Raw genomic sequence first — 18,502 nt, forward strand, 5'->3', positions numbered from 1 at the left:
CATGCACTGGACCCTCTCCAGTTTGCATATCGGGAGAAGATTGGTGTTGAGGATGCAGTCATCTACCTCCTCCACCGAACCTACTCTCATCTTGACAAGGGGAGTAGTGCTGTGAGAATCATGTTCTTTGATTTCTCCAGTGCTTTTCACACCATCCAGCCTCCACTTCTCAGAGACAAGCTGGTGAAGATGAAAACTGCTGACAAAATGCAAGACTTCAGTGCATCACATGCATTGTTTTATTTAGACATCACAAAATTTTTAATGTTACATAGAACGTTTAAATAAAATGGCAAATGTACAGTTTTTACGAGGTAATAGTAGATTCTCTGAAGGCAATCTGTGATAGTATTCATATTATTTTATAAAGCTCTGTAGAGCAGAGTGTATCCTATGGCTCCAAGAGAATAAAAAAAACACCTTTCCTCAAGCAGTTGTACGCGAACACAAAGTACGATATTTTACGTACACTAATAAACATCATGCTGTTGTTTAATATGCTCCAGATGTTGCATGGATTTTTTTTGTATACAAATGACCTGTTTTTCATAACAGATGCGTGTAGGTGTTTCACGCTGATACTTATGCAATAGGACAATAATACAGTGCACTAAAATGAGCCGTTAATTTTACTAACCTTCAGCTGGGACTTATTATAAACGTGTTTTCAAACTTCGCTGATGAAAGAAAAACATACTGGAATCTCCTCCTCCGGAGAAATGAATGTGTGGACTTCAGATCAGAGTATGTGTGTGTGTTAAAAATACACTCTCACCACAGTCCTGCCAAGTTCCCAAAATAGACTGTAGAGGCATACAAAGAGATAAAATAATCTTTCTTGCATACTAACACAACATTCGCACCAAATCCTTATTTAAGCAGCAATTATGTACAATTGCAAAGTAAAAACAAACAAAAAAAATCAATTTAACACAAAAACACATCTGTAGAGTATATAAAAGTGTAATGTACAGTACCATCAGTCCTACTTATTCTTATTAAAGTTAGAGCAGTTTCAATAATATGCAGTCACTTTCAGCATCAGAGCAATGATTCTCAGTTCCAAGTCCTGCATTCCACAGTTTCAGCTTTCCCTGCTCTGACACACCTGATTAAAGTGTATTCCTGCAAAAAAAATCATTACCTAACCTGTGCAGTGCAGAAGAATCAACATCTGGAAGACTGAAAATATTACAAATGATTTCTGACAAATTGATTGTTTCTACAACCCCCAATCAGAAGAAGTTGGGACAGTATGAAAAATGCAACTTTGACTTTTATTTCACTGCACACAGTATATAACCAAGATTGTTCATGTTTTGTCTGCTTAACTTTAGTTAATTTGTTGCATTTATTCCTGTGTTTCAGGCCTGCGACACATTCCAAACAAAGTTGTGACCGAAGACATTTAGGACTAGTAATGAGGTCAGCAAGAGTCAGGGTATAATCATGATATGAGGTTGTGCAACGTATGCTGCCTTCAAGAAGGCATATGCAAAACCACATGCTGCACACATTACAACAGCAATATAGCAGAAGGAAAAGAGTAGGGGTACTGGACTGCTCTAACCCAAAAGGAAATGTGTTTGCAGGAAAGATTGGACAAAATAACACATGAAACACCTCAATTGGAATCACTTGGCAACATTATAAAGTGGTAAATGCTTTAGTGTCTTAACCTATTTGTAATGTGTTGGCAGGCCTAAAACGCAGGAATGAAAGTATTAAATTAAATGAAGTTGAGAAATTGAGTAGAAAAACCTGAACTATTTTGGATTTAAACTGTCTGCAATCAAGTCAAACTAAACGTAACAAACCTAACAAACGCTGTGCTCTTTTTTTGTTTGTTTGTTTTTTGTCTTCTCCGATTTGGGGTTGTTCATGGAGTCAGCAACAAGTCAACAATGAATTTGGACTACACTACACTTTACATGTTCAAGGTAAAGAACCTTTACATTGACATGCCAAAAGTCATGGGATAGCAGTATGTGAATTGATCATAATGTATTGCCTTAGGGTGTGGCCTAGGAACACCCTCACCTGTAAAAGTTGAGTGTTATGCAGTGAGTGAGGTTGAACACTGGCCAGCGTGCTCATGTGACTTAAGTGAGTTAAGATATTCTATTTTCAAAATTGTGCCAGCATTTTACATACATTCCTTGATCCACAGTGTGCACCAGGAAAACATTACTACTCACAGTGGACAGTGCAGTGGGTGGTTATGATCGTGACTGGCACTGTCTGTCTGGAACTGTCCGTATGCATCCACATTCAATGGAGGAGACCCCACACACATCCCACAGGTCAGTGTAGAAGTCATGGGGCATGACACTAGTTCCTGTCCCATGAGTTTTGGCATTTCACACTCACACATGCCTACAAATGACATGGTTCTATTTGGCATGTTGCATAACTCAAACAATTATCTGAAGCACATTTATTGTTGAGAGTGTGTATTCACATTGTAATGGTGAACATTAACGCAGCTGAAGGTCACTAAAATTCAAAGCCAACAATAATAATGCAGCAATTTAAACACTGTAACAAACACCACCTGGCAAACAGAACCATCAGGTGGATCTTAATTTCTGGATTCTTTGTGAGTCAAACTTCTCCTTCACATTATACCTCGGTTGCCATTTCTGAGCTTTCATGAGAAGTATGTACAAAATAAGGTTGTGTAGGTATAAAAAGCGTAACAATAGAAAATAAGGCATTCATGTCCCAAAAGTAATTGTGCAACGTAGTTTATAAAGAGTTTATAAAGATATGTTAATGGCTCACTTTTGGTTTTCAGAAGACATTCCAGCTGCTGAGAGTTCACAGGGAGAGTGAGCCAAATAAGCCAGAGGGGGGCTTTACAGATGGGCAGCTCTCTCCCTTCAAAGGGGATGTGCCTGCCTCAGCAGTTCACAGGGGTGCAAATGACCCACCAATGCCACTTGAGTTCATATCACTGATATATAAAAATACAAACCAGCCGAGAGTGCTCACCCAAATTCCCAGAGAGCTAACGCTCCACTGCGGGATATTAATAGCTCACCTAGCTCAATCCCTATTTCCATGAGAGGGGGGTTACTCATGGAATTTGAGGGGGGGGGGGGGGGGGCACAATCCAAGTTTCGTGCATGTAGCTAACCAGGCCACTGAAAAAGCAGTCATTCGATAATGTTGTAGCCCCAAACTTTTCAAAATCCGCCTCTATGAGAAGTCCAGAGGTCGGATCATCATGGAGGTTGCTCGGAGAGAGTAACTCGGGCCTTTGAAGTAATGCCACTTGATGCCGTTGAGCTTGCCAACATGTTGCCCTTGGGTGTAGTACATGCCATTAAGGTTGGATGGGCCGCAGGCGTCAAACCACCAGCCTTAAGTAGTGAGAGAGACAAAAAGCTGAATTAGAAAGGTGATTAACATAGCATATTGAATTATCACCATTGATTAATTACAATGCTGTTCTTAAACTGTACAGGAATTGTAGACTGATATAAAGGTCCAATTCCAGAAAAGTTGAGACACTGAGTAAAATGTAAATAAAGACAGAATGCAATGGTCTGCAAATCTCATAGACCAATATTTTATTAATAACACACAGATGTTAAATGTTGCAAAGTCAGAAGTAGGAGATTAGCATTTTCTTAAAATAAAAAAAAAAACTACTGCAAAAGAAGCAATCTGTCACTAAGTCACATGAATTGGAATGAGGTAAAAGAGAATTTTAGGCAATATCTCTCAGAAGCAAACATAGCATACAATATTGGATGCTGGTAATCATTCAGGCAGCACTGCAGTAAAACTACCATGCATTTGACACATTGTTCCAACTTATATGGAATTGGGGTTGTAGATAGAGAGCAAGGCAATGAATTAACCATCAACCAAGTCTTTTTTTTTTTTGCACCACTGAAAAACTCATTTCATGATGAATGTTCCAAAAGAAATAGTTCAAAACCTCCACAGGGGTAGCCATGAGCTGAAGGTTAGAAAAGCGGCCTTGCGTCCAGAAGGTCACAGGTTCGAGCCCCTGAACCAAAAGGACACAACTGAAATGCCCTTGAGCGAGGCACCCAACTCCCAAATGAAATGCTTCCTGAGAGAAGTGTATATATGTGTATGGCTTCACTTTATAGGGCAGTTTCTCATGAGTGGTTCTATTGTTCTACGTATTTCTGAATAGAATCTCTTTACATTAAGCTATGAATGATTTCTTCTATACTGTAACCGTTTTTCTCTCTGCAGAGAGAAAAATAGACCTCTGTTCCTCTGCTTCAGGCTATTCAGGTCATTATTCAGTGTGGAAAACTGTTGATGTAGCAGACTGTATGCCAGTGGTCAGTGTGGTATAGGTGAAGAGTGAGTAGCAGTTCAAAGTGGGCAACAGGTCTGGAAACAAATAAGCATCTAAACACTTCCAGGCACAAAACTGAAATACCTGGGCAAGAATAGAGTTCAAACAGCGGGACAAATGCATTAAGTGCCATTTTTCAGTGGGGCTAAATTTCTGTTCTGTAGCGGTTACATTAAGGTTAAATATTCAGAACATTTATTTGATTTGAAGATGGAAAGCACAGAAATGCTTATTGTTCAGACATCCAACTTTTTAAAAATTGGACAGAAATTGAATATACTTTAATTAACCAATTTAAATAGATTGACACATACATTTCTTTCACAAACATGGCTTTATATTGTTTAAAGAACCAGTTGCACACTTTAATTTATAGAAATTGGTTCAATAATAAGTGGTATTCGAGACATCTCGTTTAAATGAAGATCTCATATACATGAATAAGTGCAACACTTTACGATAACAGTCTTTACAACAGAATGTCTCAACTAATTGTCTTAACTAGTGTCAAATAATAATCAGCTGAGACATTTAACAATGTTTATTACTGTTGTAAAAACTGTTATTTGATGGACCCTTATTGTAAAAGCATTCTTGCCCTACTGCACAAGATGGTGATATGTAACACACAGTAGCGAAATGCTAAAATAAAAAAAAAAAGTTTGTTTTTTTGGTAGATTTCCAAAATTTTCCTAATATTTGATTATGGGTTGCTAGGCAAACCAGGTCTTTTTAACACAGTTTTGTCTCATGGCACCAAACAAGTAAAAGCAATCGTAAATTACGTACAAGGATGCATTTGAGCAAAGTGTGGCAGCGCTTAAGAAAAAAAAATGCAAATATTAATGACCGCATTCTAATTTAATTCCAGTGCAAAATACAAATTTATGATGGTGTTGTTATTGCTAATATCAAGGCTGTAATCAGAACACAGAATAAATATACAATATAAGTGGGTGTGCAAAATAACATCTGGGCATTCTTGACCCCATGCCACACAATTGAAGACTCCTGTGTAACACTTTTTAGATAATGTCTAAAGTACACACATTTATATTGGTCATTTAAAACAGCTAATATTCTTACTATTATATAACTTAGACCAGTTGAACACCTGTCATTTGTGTCACTTCACAGAACATTAGGATCAACTATGTTACAGTGATCACACCCACACATTCACCCCTACAACACATACTGATAAACACACAATCACTCACTCGCTCTCTCACACACACACACTTCACTAGCAGAATGTGCTCACAGAGTGTCCGTGGTGGCATGTCTCACTTCAGTGAGAAAGCTTGGCCCCTCTTCACCAGCTCGAATGCCACTGTTGTCTGTGACATTTCAACAGACTTCCAAGAGCCAAGTATGCTGCCCTTTTATTGGCATGGCTTAATCTGACTGAGCTCTCTGATTGGATGCTGATATTGCTTGTTACCAGGCTCATATATTTCAGGTGGCTGATTGGGTCAGGATTGCGGTCTCAGCTGTGCCTGGAGATTTGTGACCTTGGTCATGTCTAAAATCAATCACGACTAAACTGAATAGTTTGCCAGTATAACAGGCCACCGTCAGCAGTGCACTGATTAGTACAGTAAATATACAGTATGTATATTTATAGAAGTAGGATGCTTGAGAAGCGTTGAGTTAAATAATGTGTTCAACAAGAGTAGGACAGTAGTTTATATTTATTCCAGTTTACAATCACAAATAGATGAATTGTAGTTTACAGAACAAAATGCAGGTCTTGTTGATCCATCCTTTGTTGATCCAAGGAGAACTCCGATGTAAAAAAAAATGGACTTACTTACCTTTGTTAAATTGCCCACCTCCTCCTCTCACAGCTTTTTGAGATACAGTAATTTTGTCCTTTTTGCCCAGCACTCTGTTCAAGGGCCATATCGTGGCATTTTTCGGGGCATATTAAAAAAAAGCGCTGGCTACTACACTAGGTAGTAAGCATGCCTTATACAGAGTATATCATTATAAGTATAGTGGTTGCGACGCTCGGAGCTGAAGCGTGCATTATAGGATGTAAACAGTGGTTTTTAAATTATTAATGCCTTGATTTTTAATGTCGGGGCTTACCGGATTCTACCAAGGGGGTGTGGAGCTACCTTGAGTCTGGAAAACGGTATAAAAAGCGAATTATTGGGGCAAAATATGGCTGGATACGGCCATTGTACAGAGTGCTGAGCAAAAAGCACAAAATTACTGGATCTCGGAAAGCTGTGGGAGGGCGGAGGTGGTTTTACTACACCAAAAGTCCTGAGTTCTCCTTTAACCTGCATTCACACTGGCAGGTGAAAAGTAACTCACGATGACCCAAGGTGGCCTCCAGTGGGTGTGTTGTGTGTTGCCATGTATTGTGTATAGCGCTAATCTAGAAAGAAACCTATAAAGCAATCTGTTACTTTACTATGTGCTGCATTTTTCATCCAACTGTTCCTGTATATGTCCAAAAATGCAGATGTTTTTCTTTCACACTCTGCTAAGAAAGAAAAGTTCATGGACCTCTGTGTCCGTGATCAGTCCAGAAAATTTGTGTAGAATCAGTGTAGAATGTCACTTAACTGTGTCATAATTTACATTATAAAAATGTATTGTACATACAATACACAACACAATTTCCGGCTGACAAGTCACACGCTTACTTACGTCATTTGTTTAGCTGGTGTTGCTGCTCTCTTTTTACACATTTTTAAAATTAGTTTTATCCTAATCATTTTCTAGTCTTTTCCTAATAGTTGTCCCTTAGTTTGTCACTAAATTTGTTAGTAACTTGTTTGCAACTCTTTTCTTGTGTTAATCTTAAGGAACAAAGCAGAGAACTGTACTATCCGGATGCTTTCCGGAGCTCACCTGGCTGGATTGGCAGACCAAGCTCCAGTTTATTCTGTTACTGCCCTACCTCATATCTACGACTGTTTACTTCCACACTTTCTATAGTTTTTTTGTATTTATATATTTATGTATATATTTTTTTAAGTCTCAATTTAGAATTTTATCCCTCAATAAATGTATTGTACTACACTTATTGTTTGTTTCTACTGTGTATTGTTTTTGTTTCTACTGTGTTGTGTAATTGCTACTGGCTGCTAAATTTCCTTCGGGATCAATAAAGTATCTATCTATCTATCTCTCTATCTCTCTATCTATCTAATAAAGTATTTTGCAAAGTATATAATATTACACATTGTAGTAGGCTTTGTTAAGCTCTATATAAACAGAGGAATGGGTTTCTAGAGAGGAATACCTGATGTAAAAAATAATAATAATAATAATAATATTAATAATACCACAAGGACAATAAGCATTATTTCTTTGACAGTTATTAAATTACAATAATTACAATGTAAAATGTAATAATGTAAAATAAAAAATAGAAGCTTTTTAAAGCAAATAGAAATAAAGTGCTTTAGCTAGTTCTAGAAGTAAAATGAGAAGTAACACAGAAAACAGAGATTTAGAAATGGAAGTGGCCAAGGAACTGCTTTGGCTGGTGGAGCATCCCTGCTCTTTGGTCTTTGTCTTACTTCTCAGAATTGCGCAGTTGCGTTAAAATAAATTTGGATGCTTTAGCCTCTCTCAGAATGACCCAATATCTAATCATTATCTATCCATGTTTAAAATAGTTCTTAACCAAAAAAAAAAGTGTAAACTAAAACAATAACAACCTTACTGACTTAACCATCTCCTTCCCCTTACAAACTTGCAAACTACAAAAAAAGGCTTTATTAAAACCAAATCTTAGCTTTTCATTTAGAAAACAGAGACAGCCCCAGATTCCTTTTTAATGAATGCTCTCTTATCAAACTAGAGTAAAATATGGTGTTCCACAAGGGTCTATACTGGGCCCATAACTCTTTACATGCTACCACTGGTTTATTGCAGTTATGCCAATGACACTAAACTTTACAAATTATCTAAACCCCACAAGGACCACTGCCTCAACAAAATAAAATTGTATTAGAGACATTAACAACTGGATCACACAAAAGCCCTATATAAATAAAATTAAATTCAGTATTTCTTTTTCAACTACTTCAATTTAGGAAAAAGTAGTTGTTTACAGCCCAAATTAATAACATTTATAGTTAGTGTATTACTAAAAATCCTGCAATTGTTTGCGATTTTGCATAGTCCTTTAAGGTTTTTTGTAGGAACTGTGCAGTAGAGACCATTGACAAAAAAGTGCAAAGAATATAGTGTTGCAATATTTAGGCTCTACATTACTGTAGTTACCAGTTGTTACAATTTCTCATTAGGATGAATAGGATTCTTGCCCAAGGTTCTGTAAAGTTTGTCCAAAAGAAAGCATTCGTGGAAAGAATGTGGATATACTGTATCATTTCTAAGCAGTTCCTAAATAAATATGATCGCTTCCAGTTGAGAGACCTTCACTGGCCTGCTGCAGTACTTCTCTGTCCAAGTCCCTTTCACTCCATGTATATTCAATGTTCCTGATCAAGTTCTTTAATTTCCAGTGATGATGATCATAATGTAGATTTAGGAGGACAGGACCTCTGTGAGTCAGCTCTGTTCTCATGCTCTGTGTAATGATGTATCACAGCTATCTGAACCCAGAGAGCTTCCTTGGGGAAAGGAGGTCCTGCTCACAGGAGGAAAGTGTGGAATTCATGTATTCAGTAAGATACTTGAGGAATGGCTCATGTTGGTCAGCTATTTGCAGGATGTTGAGGTCCACAAAGACCTCATTACTCTTCAATCCAAGCAATAGGCATTTTCTCTGCCAGAAAGTGGTGGTCCGCAAAGTATGTGGCTGCTTTAGCTGAGAGGACCGTGCAGTGAGTGGACCAGGCTTTGGGAACAGTGGAGGGTAAACATTGACTGGGCAGAAATGGCTGTTGCTATGATTGATTGGCAAAATTAGCCAATTGTTTATCAGCAATTACCAAAAAATTAACAAAGATTAGTCAACTCAAATAAATACTTTCAATGAAGCATTGTTTTACAATACATAAAATAAATAAATGCACTTTTTTGACTGGCAGAATCTCGGTCAACAAAGCATACTGTGACTAAGTATTGTCTAAAATGAATTGTTAATTATAGGATCTTATTCCTTGACAAAACAGTCACAGCATTGTTTGGTGATGTCAGTCGAATAAGTCGCATTTATTTCTTTAATGCATGTACTGTTTTACAGTAAAGAAGCAGTAAAACAATGCTTAATTCAAAGTATTTATGTAAGTTGAGTAATCTTTTATATTAATGTTTCTTGTTCTTGCTAATAATTGCTGTGACATTTTGGCAAGATAATTTTGTATAGGATACATGTATTTTAAAAAAAAAAATACAGGGTTGCTATACCCAACAGGAATTGTGGGCTGTGCAACATATCTCTTGTGTGCATCAGTTGTATATTTAGTGCGAAGAAGCAAGGTGAAGGGGGGAAAAAATGTTTACATGAATCATCCGTGTGGACATGCTTTGAAAATGGTAAACATAATTTCAGGGAAGCATGGTGTAAACTCTACACACTGTGTTTTACTGGCAACAAACATCCATTAGGTTTTAATGGGTTGGCTAAATGGTGAAAAATGTGGTGATGGGAATTTCAAAATAAGCCTTTCTGCAAATGACCCTCAAGATGCATTATGCATTTGTTCCTTTTTTTTGTTCTTCATATTGTGAGACTAAACTGTTCTCAGTTTCCTAGAAGTACCTTTGTGTTAAGATCAGTGATGGTAAAGTTACTTTGAAAAAGTAATCCGATTACTGATTACTGATTACTCCTTTAAAAAGTAACTTAGTTACTTTATGGATTACTTGATTTTAAAAGTAACTAAGTTACTTTACAAGTTACTTTATTAGTTACTTTCAGCAGCTGCAGACACCACCTCCCGCCGCCTTAACAAACATTATAACCAGTTTTGCCAATACTCCCTTTATTGGAAAACGAAGTTGGTTAAGATAATCTTTTAACTGGATGCCTTTCCAATAATGTTGCATTAGTGGGAGTTAAAAATGTTGTGGTGATGCAGTCCTTTGTGTCATGTGACTCGTATGAATATTCGTAGCTACACTGTAAGAACCAAAGTACTGGGACTCCTGCTCAGTCAGTGTTTCGTGCCTGAAATCAAGAGCATTAAAGAGAGTTTATCCATCTTTTGTTGGAGTAACTGTCTATTTTGTCCTGGGAAGGCTTTTGACTAGATGTACTAGATCACAGATATGAGCACAGGTCCATTGATAAGGTTGAGCGTAAGATGCCTCTTTTGGGCCCTTTAAGCACGTGCTCACTGTCTCACTGTGTGTGCTTGTTCACTGGTGTTCTCTATGAGCTTCCAGCACAAGTGTGGTCACAATGGTCGTCTTACTAGGATTTGATTGCATTCAGTCATTCAGTCAAGAGTGCTTTTTAAAGAGTGCTCAGTGAGGTCCCAATCATTCAATCCAGAGAGCCTCATCATTTTCATTGCAATGCTGGCCGATGCAGGCATCTGTTAGCTGACGTATTAAAGGTGGGGATCTGGCACTTTCCTCTGAGAGTGTTGGCTGCCTAATGGTGCTTTTATTGTTGCAACTGGAAAAGAGGTGGTGGTTGACTTCATGTATCAGAGTATCAAAGGAGGTATGTGCTTACCCTAACTCTGCTAGTATTGGGAGCATTGGAAAGAGAGTCCTAGTGAGGGGGTGGGTTAATTGAGTAAGCTAAATGGGGATAAATTAGGGGAACACCTTTGGAAAACCCATATCCTGAACTCTAACTCCAATTCCAGAAGTCTTACCTCCAGTCAGCATCAGTGCACACTTGCAGTTGCAGTTGTCGTTGTCCACGTCTTTGGTGCTAAAGTCGGCTCCATGAATCACCAGACTGCTCTGCCTGCCTGCTGTCCCACTATGGCTCTTTAAGGACAGCCTAAATGAAGATAAAGAGAGAGATTGGGGAGTTGAGACACTGAAGCCATGACCCTAAACTGACATTCTTCATACAGCAGACCAGTCTGTTTGATGGAAATGAATGGGGAAGAGTGGGAGGAGATAGTCAGATAGATGTCAGTAAATCAGAGCATGCTAAACTCATCTGGCTCTGATGCTGCAGGACCAGATAGCAGGAGATGATGGTCGTTACAGACCATATCAGACAGACATGTGAGCACTCAAAGCAGTGTTCCTCCAGTGAAACTGACCCCCGTATGTCTCCTCTGGGTCTGACATGCCTGTGTCTGCTCAGTGTGTGCACATGTCACATATGGTCTGACTGTGGTGAAGATGAGCACTGTATTAGACTTCATCTGTTTGTGTCAGAGTTGAACATGAACACTTACTCACATTAAGCGTGGGGCCAGTGTGTATAGGGGCTGCGCAGTCGGAGCAAAACATATGGAAGGTGTAAATCAGGGGGCCTGAACCGAGGTGCTGAAAGATGTGAAGAGACGGAGGCAGGGGACCCTGTGCTGAACTTGCAGATAAGTTCATTACATATTTTATGAGTAAGTGAAGCGTGTGCATACACTGTAGGGACAAAAACAATTGGGACACCTGCTTATTTATCGTTTCTTACGAAATCAAAGCTATTAAAAAGAGATTATCCTGCTTCTGCTTTCCGAAAAGAAGGTTAGAAGGCTACTAGATTTTGGAGAACTGCTGTGAAGATTTGATTACAGTGTTACTGAGGTCAAGAAGTTGAATGATCACCTGAACTTTTATCTCCACAAATGATCCCAAAGGTATTGGATGGAGCACTATAATTCCTAAAGACAGTTCCAAAGCTCAATGCTAGTGGTCTTGATACCCCTCCAGACTATGCCTGACATTAGGCCTGGTGCCAATAGGTTCATATTCAGGTTACCTACTTTAAAGAGTCCTCTTCTATTGGCAGAACTCCCCTACAGGGACTAGATAAGCTGTGTGTGTGCACACATCTGCAATGTCCCATTCATTTAGGGCCCACCATTAAGCCTCACTCAAACCACACAATGCATGTTTACCTTGGCCTGAGCATCCTGGCTAGTCTTTAACCTCTGCCACCAGATAACACCTCACAGCTTACACAAGTGTGTGCATTCCCAAGATGTTCCCTGAGACAACACTTTATCAGCTCAAATTCTGCTCTCTCATGACTTTTAGAACATAGGTGTACAAAAATATTCTAAGTATTGAAGTATTATTGAGGTCATTGCTTGAACATTACTTTATTTACTAAGGATTATTAGTCCTTATTTTATTGTATATTAAACACATCGACAGCAGTTATGAAGAAAAGTATGAGTTACAGCAGCATCATGTCTGAAAACATCAGTGAAGCAACAGTGGAGTTGTTCAGCAAAAGTTCAAAAGTACACATCCTTCTCCCTCAGTGTTGTTGATCAACGAACACATGTTTAATGTCCTCCTAAAGCAGTTTGTGTGTTTAGTTTGGCACTGGAGTAACAATGCTAATGCAAATAGCAAGTGATAGAAGCTTGGTGGCTCAGAGGTTAGAGCAGTGGGTCACTGGTGAGATAAAAAAGCTGCCATTGTTGGGGATTCTAAACAATGCCCTAAGTCCTCACCATGGGTTATTAATATTCATTCAAAAGATCATTAATTCATTTAACCTGTTTTTTTCCTAATGTGATATTGAGTTAATTTGACTTCTTTTGTGTATATTTTAAGGCTACAATCCAGATGTAATATGTCACAAAGGCAATTTGTAACTTGTATATGATTATCATGTTCTAGAAATTGGGTCAGAACTGGTTTTATGTAATAAATTACTATATTGTATAATGATATAGCAGAGAGCAGATTGATTATGAAGTGTAACCTTACCTGCAGATCTAGAAAACGCAGACACCTGAATTAGTTTTGAGATTGAACACTGGCCACCTAGCTCATGGCAAAGCGACATGAAATATCGGAGTTCAAGTGATGTCTAATAATGGGTGTCAAATAGATGGGACATTCTATTTCTGTTGTGTGGGCATTAAACATTCCTCCATCCACAGTGTTGACTGCACCAGGAATACATACTCATATCTCACAGGTCAGTGCAGTGTTCTTTAGCTTCCATGAAATGTGCCAAAATTCATGGGACAATATACTTGTTCTATCTTATACTATGTGTTTCAGCATGTTTGTATATTACTATTATTATTTTTAGGAAGTCTTTGCTGACCAGCGGCATTTAGAAAAAGTGGGAAAACTGTGAATATTTTTACTGAACTCTAGCTTTAAACAGTGATCCTGTCATTGTTAGCTGATTAAAGCTAAACCAAAGCCTAAAACATTACTTACAGGTCATCACTTTAAAGTCTGAGTTCTTGGGAAACACAAAACAGAGCAGACGTAGGTCTTTGGAATATTATAAGACAAAGTCTGAGCTCCTCTGTTCAGCCTCTGGGAGATTAGCGAAGAGCGTCTTGCCCTTTCCTCTTCATTTCTTTGATTCTTTAAGTGGAACATAATGTCTTTTTCATCTAGACGATAAATCCTCAACACATGAGTAAAATCCCAGTACAGAAGTGGGTGTAACATCTTTGTACAGTTCAGGATTTCTCCCAAACACTCTCAGCTTGACACAAGCCATAAATTAATGCAAGCCTGAGCTAAAGCATGGGTCTAATCTGAACAGCATCCAGACGTAATGTGCTATAGCATTAGTGAGAGCTTCTTTACTGACCGCAGTTCTCACAGTGGTGGTTGATGGTTGGACTATAAGCTCCCAACCTGCCTTGACCCCCTCATTAAAGGCTTTGCCTGGGGTATGACTTTCCTGACATTCCCTCATTCTTATTATCAGTTCACTTGGGGTTTTCTCTCCAAACATGAGCGCTCCGAGCCAGGGAACAACACTGCAGCCCCATGCCAGCGAGGAACGAGGAACACCAAATGAAACATGCTCAGTCCCACAAAATGCTTTCCTGACATGCACCAGTCTTAATGGGAACGGACAAGAGAGAATGAGTGTTATAAATCTCACTTTAGATGAGGCTTGGAGTAAGAATAGGAAAATGGATTGGGCTTTTGGTGGTGCTGAAGGCTTTCTGTGATACTCTAAGAGGGTGGTGATGCAATCTGAGGACGTAAGTGTGCCAAACGTGTGGTTGTTATTGTGCGAAGGCTTAGTGGGAGTTCTATTGTACTATTTTCCCTTTCACTCCTAACACTTAATCGATCCAGCCAGCTTCCTGGTCACAGGTTACCTGATCACAGTTTCAAGCCACCCACTTCAAACGCTCACAGCTGTGATCAAGACATGTAATAACTTGATGTAATAACTGCAGCTTACACGGAAATTACACAGCAAAATAAGACAAATGAGCTGCTTGTTTGGAGACATTCCATAAACTTCCTCCATCAAAGCAATGAGCTTTGTGTTCGTTCACATTCTTGCTGAAAACATATCAACAAATTCTGAGGATTATACTTTCTCATACTCTAGAAAAGCTGTGTGTGTCTATTTACAGCTTAAAGTAGCTGAATCCATTTATAAGAAATGGTGTCCAAAGACCTTTAGACATTCTAGTGTTGATGAGGTGCATGCTAAATGGTACAATAAAACAATATAACTGAACAGACATGCCATAAGTCAATCAGCAGAAACAATTTTTTTTGTCCCATGACTTTTGCCATGACTGACGGAGGCTAATTCTAGTGGCTGTGATCAAGACACAATTTAAGAACGTACATGGCAATTTCAATAGAAATAGGAGACAAATAAGCTGATTGTTTGGAGATGTTCTGTAAACTTCCTCCAACAAAGCAATGAAATTCATGACTGTGCACATAATTACTGAAAACATGTCAGCAAACACTGAGGGTTTGTATTTGAAACACTACACAAAATTCTGCCAAACTACTAGAACAAATAAACAGACTGACTGCAGATACACATTTCAGAACACCACTCATTCTTTTTCTTCTTCTGTTGTTTAACAGGTGACTATAGTCTGCCTCAAATGGAATTGGCCTGAAAAAGTCTTAACCATCTAGAAACGTGTTTTCACCCTGCAAACAAACCCGGACCATCATTCAGTTGATCAGAACTGAAACCACTGTTTTGGCCTGACCTAATATCTGTCCTTTCATCTGGACTCTGGTCTACAACATTCACACCTGCAATTAACCAGCAAAATAAGACAAATGAGCTCCTTGTTTGGAGTCGTTCTGTAAACTTCCTCCTTCAAAGCAATAAGACTTGTGTTCGTTCACATTCTTGCAGAAAACATGTCAGCAAACACGAGTGTTCATATTTGAAATACTAAAAGTTCTCAGACTCTCTCAAATCAACAAAACACAAACTGTAGTCTCTGTCAGAAAACCACCAAACATATGAACCCTGGTGTGTCAAGGACCACCAGATACTTAAAAAAAAAAAGAAAGAAAACAGCAACAACAAAAAAAAAAAAAGCAGACAAGCTGAACTTCCTCAAGTCTCAGAATTCTTACACGAATAAATAGAATCCTGCTTCCTTAAGAAACGTCTGTCTACGAACAAGCAGTTCTCAGCAAACCTCTAATGGCACATGGCCAGGCCAGTTCCTTTTTAGATGCTGGCGGTGCACACACACATGACCACACAGATAAACACACAGAAGAAAGTCAGAGTGTTAGAGCTTCTGCCTATGCCTAGGCCACACTGATGTCGAAAACTTGAAAGATCATACACATACACATTGATTGTTATTAGCTATGAAAATCTATGCACTACAAGACTAGAGATTATGTACATAAGACCTATTTCATTTTCATTCAGAGCATCCATTGTTTCACTAATTTCATTGATTAATATACATCTTGTCCTGCATTTAAGGCCTGCAACAAATCTTTAAAAAGCTGAAAAGGAAAGCATGTCTTTGTTGAAAAAGGCATCATAATCCCTGAAAAAGATGTAGAAAGATCTTAAAGGCAGCATATGTTGCTCCCATAGACCTCAATGTAGCTGCATGTACAGGTGCTGGTCAACGAATTAGAATAATTTGAAATAGTGCAATCATGAAATTCTTTGAATGCATTTTTTGTGCAGAAAGCAAATCAGGTGTTCACCGCACCTGTCCTACTCGTTAGACTAATCACAGAACTCGTTACCTGGAAAAAAATTTGCTCAGCTGAGCTTTCCAAAAGGCCCATTTAGGCCATTTAACTGTGACACTGTTGTTTTTATTGAATTAGAATAATTTTATTATAATTACAATCATCACTTTCTCAGTATTTTGTGGCTGCCCCCTTGGCTTGTATGACTGCCTGAAGTCTCCGCGGCATCGATTTGACCAGCTTGTCGCAAGTTTCCGCACTCACAGCTTCCCAGGCAGTGGCGATGTTCTGCTTCAGTTGGTCCAGCGTAGTAGGCTTTCTGTCGCGAATTTTCCGCTTGACGATGGCCCAAAGGTTTTCAATGACATTGAGGTCAGGCAAGTTGGCCGGCCATGCCAAAACTTCAAGCTGTTTTTTAGTGAACCAATCTTTGGTCGACTTTGCCGCATGAGCCGGTGCAAGATCCTGTTGAAATATGAAGTCTTCTTCGCCGAACTGTTCCTCAACAGTCGGAATCAGGAACGTTTCCAGAACATCTTGATATACGGCAGCATTGACAGTCTTCTTGAGGAAGCAGAGTTTCCCTACACCTCGAGCGGACATGCATCCCCAGACCATAACGCTCTGGGGAAACTTGACGGATCTTTTCACGCACTCGTGGTTGTAGGTTTCGCCACCACGACGCCAGACATGAGGACCTTGGTCACCGAAGGAGATGCAGAAGCGTGATTCGTCACTGAAGACCACTTTCTGCCAGTCTCCACTCGCCGTGTTTTTTGGCCCACTTCAGCCGTTTCTCCATTTGTTTCTTGTTCAGCATCGGTTTTACTGCTGGAACGCGAGATTTGAAGCAGAGTTCGCGCAGACGACGGTAAGTGGTTGATCTGGAGACGTCAGCGCCGGTCTGCTTGTTCCACAAGTCGGTGAGCTCGGAAGTGGACTTGAACCGGTTGCTGACTGCGATCTTTCTCAGCTGCTTGTTGTCGCGAGCAGAAGTTTTTCGGACGCCGGAACAGTTGGTGCGCTTGCTGCAGTTTTTCTTGAGAGCTTTGCAGACGGAAGACTGGCTGATGCCGAGCTGCTCAGCAATTTTAGTTTGGGTCAAGCCTTGTTGGCGAAGGGCTTGAATTTGAGCCACTATTCCGGTTGAGAGGTCGCGCTGCTTACCTATGATTGATTTTACAACTTAGAAATTCTACTCAACCCTGACTTCATACTGCACAGTGAAAACTCTTCACAGAAAACAAAAAATCGTGCATTTATTCTAATTCAATGAAACGGTTTCTCCATTATTCTAATTCAATAAAACAACAGTGTCACACTTAAATGGCCTAAATGGGCCTTTTGGAAAGCTCAGCTGAGCAAATTTTTTTCCAGGTAACGAGTTCTGTGATTAGTCTAACGAGTAGGACAGGTGCGGTGAACACCTGATTTGCTTTCTGCACAAAAAATGCATTCAAAGAATTTCATGATTGCACTATTTCAAATTATTCTAATTCGTTGACCAGCACCGTATACATGTTGAACAAATGGTGATCAGGTTAGACTTGCCTGACTGCCCTGGGATAAAATGGAAGGAGCAAAGATCATACGTTTATGATCATTCTGAAATTGTGAGAATTTTTGCAGTTGCTGGAAAAGGCTATCAGACTCTACATTGGCTCAATTATCCTGTAGTCTGTGCCAGACATCAGTGCTGATCACTGGACCAATCCAGAGGAATACATGCTATCAAATAAAAATAAAAAAAACCTTCCTGGAGGTCCATGTAGTTCAGCTGTCTCACTGCTGCTTTCCAGTTTTGTTTTTTTTTCAGTTCACACCTTAGGCAAGAACATTTGCACAGCTGATAGTGTTCCCTCAGCTTGTCCAATCTTCACAGCCGTTTAGGCAAGCTCCTGGTATAGGCCACACTGAAATAACATCAGGCTGCATGGGGGCCAAGTCTCGTTCATAAACAAAAAAAAAAAAAAAAAAACTCAAAGGAAAACCATAGTGAGCGCAGGATTTCCATGGCCTTTCACAACAGAACCCCCCTGGAGAGGTGGCCTTGTGTTTGGCCATCTGATTTCCCTAATAATCCGAAGGAATTGTGGTTTGTTAGGATTCCCTGATCACCGGATATGTGACGTTTACGCAGACTAATGGCAAGTGCAGTGTGGAATT

At 39.3% G+C, this 18,502-nt stretch overlaps 1 protein-coding gene across 3 annotated transcripts in view; it reads right to left on the reverse strand.

The window, feature by feature from the left end:
- Positions 1 to 216: 216 nt before the first annotated feature.
- Positions 217 to 18,502, reverse strand: part of angpt1 (angiopoietin 1) — a 183,339-nt gene continuing 165,053 nt past the window's right edge. For all 3 annotated transcript variants that reach the window (XM_022683330.2, XM_007245762.4, XM_022683331.2), the window contains 2 exons: positions 11,107 to 11,237; positions 217 to 3,365 (listed from right to left, as the gene is read on the reverse strand). In XM_022683330.2, the coding sequence (XP_022539051.1) occupies positions 3,202 to 3,365; positions 11,107 to 11,237 (295 nt within the window). In that variant the 3' untranslated portion in view covers positions 217 to 3,201. The remainder of the gene's footprint in view (positions 3,366 to 11,106; positions 11,238 to 18,502) is intronic.

Source organism: Astyanax mexicanus, chromosome 3, assembly GCF_023375975.1.
Source record: "Astyanax mexicanus isolate ESR-SI-001 chromosome 3, AstMex3_surface, whole genome shotgun sequence".
In the NCBI taxonomy this organism is placed as follows: domain Eukaryota; kingdom Metazoa; phylum Chordata; class Actinopteri; order Characiformes; family Acestrorhamphidae; genus Astyanax; species Astyanax mexicanus.